This window comes from Coregonus clupeaformis, chromosome 21 (genome assembly GCF_020615455.1).
Source record: "Coregonus clupeaformis isolate EN_2021a chromosome 21, ASM2061545v1, whole genome shotgun sequence".
In the NCBI taxonomy this organism is placed as follows: Eukaryota; Metazoa; Chordata; class Actinopteri; order Salmoniformes; family Salmonidae; genus Coregonus; species Coregonus clupeaformis.
This window is the reverse complement of record NC_059212.1, coordinates 27,162,629-27,170,206: the sequence shown is the minus strand read 5'-3', so window position 1 is coordinate 27,170,206 and position 7,578 is coordinate 27,162,629. Positions and strand designations below refer to the sequence as shown.

General features: G+C 42.4%; 1 protein-coding gene across 1 annotated transcript; it reads left to right on the top strand.

Annotated features, from left to right (window-relative positions):
* The first annotated feature begins 3,524 nt into the window (after nucleotides 1–3,524).
* Nucleotides 3,525–6,173, top strand: LOC121535165 (frizzled-8-like). The gene has a single exon (XM_041841950.2). It carries the CDS (start codon nucleotides 3,834–3,836, stop codon nucleotides 5,586–5,588), a length of 1,755 nt encoding a protein of 584 aa, XP_041697884.1. The 5' UTR covers nucleotides 3,525–3,833; the 3' UTR covers nucleotides 5,589–6,173.
* The last annotated feature ends 1,405 nt before the right edge of the window (nucleotides 6,174–7,578 follow it).

Sequence of the window (7,578 nt, the reverse complement as noted above, 5' to 3'; positions counted from 1 at the left end):
GAGCCCAGAACTGTCTTGTTGGGCCAGGACTCCTACAGTATAAATGGTAATAGCAGAGCAAATCTATTGTCATTTTCCTAATATTTGAGACTTGTTTTATTGAGTTTTTACCTGAAATTGCAGTAACAGGCTGTTACATTCTGAAATGTCCGCAGTAGCTGCCGACTGCACTGAGCCACGTAAAACTATGGAAGCTCATCCCCACCACCAAAAACATGTCAAATGTAGATCATACAAATGGGATATGTTTTTTCATTTGTAACATGGTGTGGGGATTTGAGAGGTGGCACCACAGGTCCCAGAGTTGTGGGGGGAAATAGTTTTCCTAGGGCCCAGAGTTTTTCCTGATCTGGTAGTAGGCTAACCTAACCAACTCCGGACCCTAGTTGTAGCATATGACATAGTAATAAATCAGCTGTAAAAAGCGGTTTTATATGGGCTATGATGGGACCAGATTCTTTTTCTAATCAGGTCATATTTTAGGTTATAAAAACATAGCTTAGGATATAAAAACATGACATTACGTTTCCCCTGGCCAGGCCCAGATGGGACTGAGCGCATAGACTTCTCTAGGCTACCTGCAGATGTGGTTGTTATCAGTAGGCTACAGTTGATCAGACTGAAGCACAGACTAATTCTGCACCTTAACAACAGCATTTTATTAAATTTTTTCGGTGGTGGGTAGGGGTTTCTATATACAGGGCCTTCAGAAAGTATTCATACCTCCTGACTTATTCCACATTTTGTTGTTTTGTTACATATGAGTCATTTTGGGTGTCTGTATCAGCTTTACACATCTGGATTTGGGGATTTTCTACCATTCTTCCTTGCAGATTTTCTCAATCTCTGTTAAGTTAGAGGGGGAGTGGCGGTGAACAGCAATCTTCAAGTCTTTCCACAGATTTTCAATGGATTCAAATCTGGGTTTGGCTGGGCCACTCAAGGGCTTTCACATTCTTGTTCTGAAGCCATTCCAGCATTGGTTTAGCTGTATGCTTGGGGTCATTGACCTGCTGGAACGTAAATCTTTGCCACCCCCAGTCTAAGGTTGTATGCCCTCTGAAGCAGTTCTCATTAAGGATTTGCCTGTATTTGGCTCCATTCATTGTTCTCTCTATCCTTACCAGTCTCCCAGTCCCTGCCGCTGAAAAGCATCCCCATAGCATGATGCTGCCACCACCATGCTTCACGGTAGGGATGGTATTAAACGGGTAATGAGCTGTGGCTGGTTTTCGCCAGACATAGCGCTTTGCATTCAGGCCAAAGAGTTCAATTTTTGTCTCATCAGATCACAGAATATTTTGCCTTATGCTCTCAGAGTCGTTCACGTGGCTTTTTGCAAACTCCAGGCATGCTGTCATGTGCCTTTTTCTCAGGAGTGGCTTCCCTCTGGCCACTCTCCCATTAAGCCCAGATTGGTAAAGTGCTGTAGAGACTGTTGTCCTTCTGGCAGGTTCTCCCATCTCAGCCAAGGAACTTTGTAGTTCTGTCAGAGTGGTCATTGGGTTCTTGGTCACCTGCCTGACCTAGGTCCTTCATGCCCGGTTGCTCAGTTTGGTCGGATGGCCAGCTCTAAACAGAGTCTGGGTGGTTCCATATTTTTTCAATTTCCCAATAATGGAGACCACTGAGTTCTTGGAAACTTTCAACACTAGAAATTGTTTTATACCCTTCCCCAGATATACGCCTCATCACTATTTTATCTTGGAGATCTACGGACAGTTCCTTGGACTTCATGGTATAGTTTCTGCTCTGACATGCACTGTCAACTGTTATATAGACAGGTGTGTTTCTTTCTAAATCATGTCCAAACAATTGAATTGGCCACAGGTGGACTCCAATCAACTTGTAGTGAAATCTCAAGGGATGATCAAAGGAAATTGGATGCACCTGAGCTCAATTTGGAGTGTCATAGCAAAGGTGTGTGAATACTTATTTAAATTAGATATTTCTGTATTTCATTTTCAATAAATGTGCAAAAATGTCTAAAAACATGTTTTCACTTTGTCATTATGGGGTATTGTGTGATGGGTGAGAAAAATATATATTTAATCCGTTTTGAATTCAGGCTATAACACAACAAAATGTGGAATAAGTCAAAGGTTATGAATGCTTTCTGAAGGCACTGTAAAACCGCACTTCTTGGTGAATTCACTTATACCCACGTTTTCAGTCACAATTTGCTTTTACCACTTGTAATGATTTGCATGATACTGATACAAATTAAGCCTGGTTTGTTATAATGTTGTAAGGTAGACCTACTGTACTTTTATATGATATTCTATGAGAGTGTTAATCATTCATTTTTGATAGCCTAACATTACTTGATGAAGACATGCTGTTATAGCAACTCTGTGCTTTTGTCTTGAAGCTAAAATGTTATAAGTGTAGCCTACAGATGAGAAACTAAAGCCTTTCATTGTCTGCACATACTGTACATGCTTGTGAATTGTTTGCATTATTCAAGGGTGTTATATGGTTTGGTTGCATTATTCAATAGTGTAATAATGTTTTAGATGAAAAGTTTCTGTCATTGTTAAATAGTTTGTGCTTACTGGCTAGTGGCTACTGTGATTTTTACGGTCAATTTGAGCTGCGGACCAAGAATGTCGTGTTGCCAGCCACAACGAAAGGTAAGGCAAGGATGTAATGTGAATTGAAAAGTAGAATTCTCTTCTGCCACCCCACTCAACAGAATCTCCTTCATATCTCGTAGTGGGAATAGGGCCTTAGACTATTGACACACATCCTCAGCATGTTTGTTAGGCATTGGCAGGCATTTCACTAATCACCTCCTCAGCATGGGGCCTATTCAAGCACTAAATGAAACAATGGCACCCCAATTAAGACAAACACCTTTTTCTTTAGTTTAGGACAACCCCCTGGGGTCTCCTAACTATCTCACATTAACTCCCAGTTTCTCCACCCTGCCACAAAGTTGGAAAATATGGTAATTGGGTCTATACCTACTACAGTGTTAAGGGTTTACAATGAATGTGTTCCTTTAAAATCACATAAACCTGCCAATCACAGATAAACCTACCTTTCTCAAATAAGTGTATCCATAATTGCCTGAAATGTAAATATCATGTTGAATGTGAAAATGCATACACTGTAGTCTAATAAAGACCGTGTCAAACAGGCGTACAGTTACCCAAGGAGTGCAATGCAACTAATCAAATGGCAACAATGTTCTCGGAAGCATATGTTAGGTAATTTAGCCACAATATCATGTAAAAGTCCAATTCAATTCACTCCATAAACTCCTACCCACGTTTAATAACTCGTTATGCATCGCTTTGTACGGGGGAAGAAGAATAAACAAAGACCTATGCAATTAAAAATCTTCTTCTATAGAGGGGAAAATGTAAACAAACACCTTTGAGAAACACTTGATTGACTTTCATAGTTCCCCGCCCCTGTCGCGCTGTGATTAGGCGCTCCAATATGGGGAGTGACTTCGCAGCGCCTCCCTCCATATATATTCCATTCAATGCATCCGCCAACAACCGTTAACATGCAGAGCGAGCGATTAACGGTGGTGCCAAACGGAGGTATCGGTGCGTAAATTATATTCTGTCAGTCAACAGTCCACAGCAGACAGAGAAGAGTGGTAGTTTTTTACAGAATAACGTAAACATAGAATAAGGCGGTGTGATGTGTGGATTCCCTACCATTTTACCAGCCAGAAGACACCCGAAGGCTTGCTTATCCCCAAAAACACCGTCTGCGCCAAGGATGAGTTTACCAGCGTCTCTGGATTAATCGGACTCCACAGCCTACTTGCAAGCGCAAGTTCGCTGGCACTTTGAAACAGACGAATTCAACAGTGAATGATAATGGAGTGCCAGTTGCTGGGGTGGTGCATGCTTTTTGCACTCGTTCTACACAGGTCGAGCTGCGCCGCGGCGAAGGCGCTACAATGCCAGGAGATATCCGTGCCTTTATGCAAAGGAATCGGATACAACTACACCTACATGCCCAACCAGTTCAATCACGACACACAGGACGAAGCAGGGCTGGAGGTGCACCAGTTTTGGCCCCTGGTGGAAATCAAGTGTTCTCCGGACCTGAAGTTCTTTCTCTGTAGCATGTACACTCCTATTTGCCTAGAGGACTACAAGAAGCCCCTGCCGCCTTGTCGGAGTGTCTGCGAGAGAGCCAAGGCAGGCTGCGCGCCTCTGATGAGACAGTACGGATTCCCATGGCCAGACAGAATGAGATGCGATGTATTACCAGTGCAAGGTAACCAAGATACATTGTGCATGGACTACAACAGAAGCGAGACAACGACTGTTTCTCCAGTTGTTGCAAAGCCCACAAACCGCCCCGTTAAACCAATAAACCCACGAAAGAAGAATGGACACGGGCGTTCGAATGTTCCTAGTAAACACAAACCTCCGAGTTCTCCCTGCGAACCCCGGTGTCACTGCCGCGCTCCCATGGTTCCAGTCAACAGTGACAGTCATCCTCTATATAACAGAGTTAAAACGGGACAGACACTCAACTGTGCCATGCCCTGCCACAACCCTTACTTCTCCCAAGACGAAAGGACATTTACTGCATTCTGGATAGGACTATGGTCCGTGTTATGTTTTATCTCCACTTTTGCAACAGTGGCAACTTTTTTAATCGACATGGAGCGGTTCAAATATCCGGAGCGACCCATTATATTCCTCTCTGCTTGTTACATGTTTGTCTCAGTCGGCTACATTGTCAGACTAATTGCTGGACATGAACAAGTGGCTTGTAACATGGAGCATGACATTGAACACATCCACTACGAGACCACCGGCCCTGCTCTTTGTACCATTGTATTTCTACTCATCTACTTCTTCGGCATGGCCAGTTCTATTTGGTGGGTCATTCTGTCCCTTACCTGGTTTCTGGCTGCGGGGATGAAGTGGGGGAATGAGGCCATAGCCAGCTACTCTCAGTATTTTCATTTAGCTGCCTGGCTGATACCCAGCATGAAATCAATAGCTGTGTTGGCGTTGAGTTCAGTGGACGGGGACCCTGTGGCTGGAATATGTTACGTTGGCAATCAGAACTTGGATAACCTCCGGGGCTTTGTTCTGGCGCCTTTGGTTATCTATTTGTTCATTGGGACAATGTTTCTTCTGGCTGGGTTTGTGTCACTGTTCAGGATCCGGAGTGTTATAAAGCAAGGAGGGACGAAAACAGACAAGTTGGAGAGACTGATGATCAGGATAGGAATTTTTACAGTGCTTTACACTGTCCCAGCCACGATTATAGTAGCCTGTTACTTCTATGAGCAGCACAACAGACAGACTTGGGAAATAACCCATAACTGTTCCTGCTTGTTGGAGCATGAAATGCAGAAGCCAGACTATGCTGTGTTCATGCTAAAATATTTCATGTGCCTTTTGGTTGGCATCACGTCCGGCGCGTGGGTCTGGTCGGGGAAAACTCTAGAATCCTGGAGGACATTTTGCACCCGCTGCTGCTGGGGCAGCAAGACCACGAGCGGGTCAATGTACAGTGACGTTAGCACGGGACTGACGTGGAGGTCCGGCACTGCGAGCTCTGTCTCTTGTCCCAAACAGATGCCATTGTCTCGGGTTTGAAAGGAAGAATGGACCACTAATTGTGTTGGGATTGTCCATCAGCGTGTTCCAATTAGCACATTAACGAGCACCTAATGATTTATCTTCTTACATAATGAGACCCGCAGCCAGTTTAGAACCATATAATTAGAATGAGATGTGATTCTATGCTTCCAATTGAGGACCATTTCAATGCACATACCCAATACAGTGAGATTTTTCGATAGGCGGAAATTCAGCAGTGTAAATTAATAAACAAATAAAAAATTATAATTTGTTAAACCATAGGCTATTTAAGGGTATACCTACTGTTCTCTTCATTATTATAAATAACCATATTGTCTTAAACACACAATTTATTAATTCAAAAGAAGAGACTTGGCTTTGTCTCATTTTAACCAATAAAATGAGCTTAGCAAAGATGGTTTGAAGTATGCTGTCTCATACGGGTTTTGTTGGTGCTTAATGTATTTATATAATTATTCATGTAAAAACATTGTACATTTGTATATAAAATGTAGGCCTATACGAGATTGGAAATGTGTATAATTAACTTTGATAGAAGATCTTTATTTTGAGAATAAAACGATTTTTATTACATTTTAACCTGTGCGTCTTGGTAGTCATTCTGTGCCAAAGCTGTAGGCTACATTTTGCAAATTTACTTTTTGTTTTTGTTGTCTTCCTGCCATGAGAATAGATTTTTGCATAAGTTTGAAAGCCTATTAATAAATTGTCAAACAGTTATAATTCATGAAAACGTAGGCCTACTTGTTGTGTATGGCTGTTGGGTTCCTTTTGGGTAGCATTAAAAACAGTTAACTTTTACGTATTGTAGATGCGACCACGGGAAGGATTCGGAATAACATTGAAATGGTAATGAAGCCTTACAGGTGGTCTGTTTGAGTAATCCTTTCTTTTGAGGGAACCCCTCTGCGCGACAATTATGTTACAAGCGCTGCGTCTTCTGCCCCCAATTAACACTGACGACCCAGTGAAACGTCACATTCTGCCTAGGCCTCGCATGAATAAAGTGTATGCAGGGAATCAGACTCTCCATGGACGTGCCACTGACCTCATATAAATATGAAATTATAAGGATTCTACTACTATTCTTATTGAAGTTTGTGTGGGGCAGAGTTCAGGATACCCACTGCTGAGCATAATTGGTTGGGTGCCCCCTCTTACTGTCAAGATGCCCTAGGCCTGATAATTAAGATGTCAGACAGTGAGGGAGGGGGACAGTAGAAATACGTCCCAAAGGGCAACCTATTCCCTATAGTGCACTACTTTTGACCAGAGCCTTATGGGCCCTGGTCAAAAGTAGTGCACTATATGGGGAATAGGGTGCCATTTGGGACGCATTCTATAAGCCCACTAGGCCGACCCTGTGCCTTCCCCGTTAGAAGGTAATTACGTCCCAGTGTGTGGTCGGTTTACTCTGAAAGCGCTTAAACAGCTTGCTTATCTTCTTAACAAGCATAGAGACACTGTTGCATGTGAAAACTGCAAATAGGACCCCTGCTTGTGGCGAGAACATTCGTTTTTAGAGCGAGACCTGGGTGTAAAAGAATCCCAAGCCATAAAAAATTAGTCCCGTGTTACTTTTACGCAGTGGGCATGTTTGTGTTGATCCAATATCCATATATATATAATAATACAAAATAAAAATATATTTACAAATACATACAAATGTTTTTGTTCATTTGGACATTCAGAAGATGTAGTGTTCGTCACAAATAATTGACTTACCTCTTTTAAATCTGTCCAACCAAACAGGGATTTTACAGCATGCCTCTCATCCTACTTGATAAACTGCATCCTGACTTTAACTAAAGTTGTACTGTATTTGCAACTTCATTAAGCCAGGGCAACTTCATGAGAGCAGGAGCAACGCTTCAGGTAGGCTACTGCAGTTCAGTAATACCATACCGCCACCTTGTGGAAAAGTAATTCAAATCAAATCGAAATTTATTTTTTACATGCGCCGAATACAACAAGTGTACTTACC

Bases quoted from the DNA above. Each gene is read 5' to 3' on its own strand.
- LOC121535165 (XM_041841950.2), top strand. From the start codon at position 3,834: ATGATAATGGAGTGCCAGTTGCTGGGGTGGTGCATGCTTTTTGCACTC.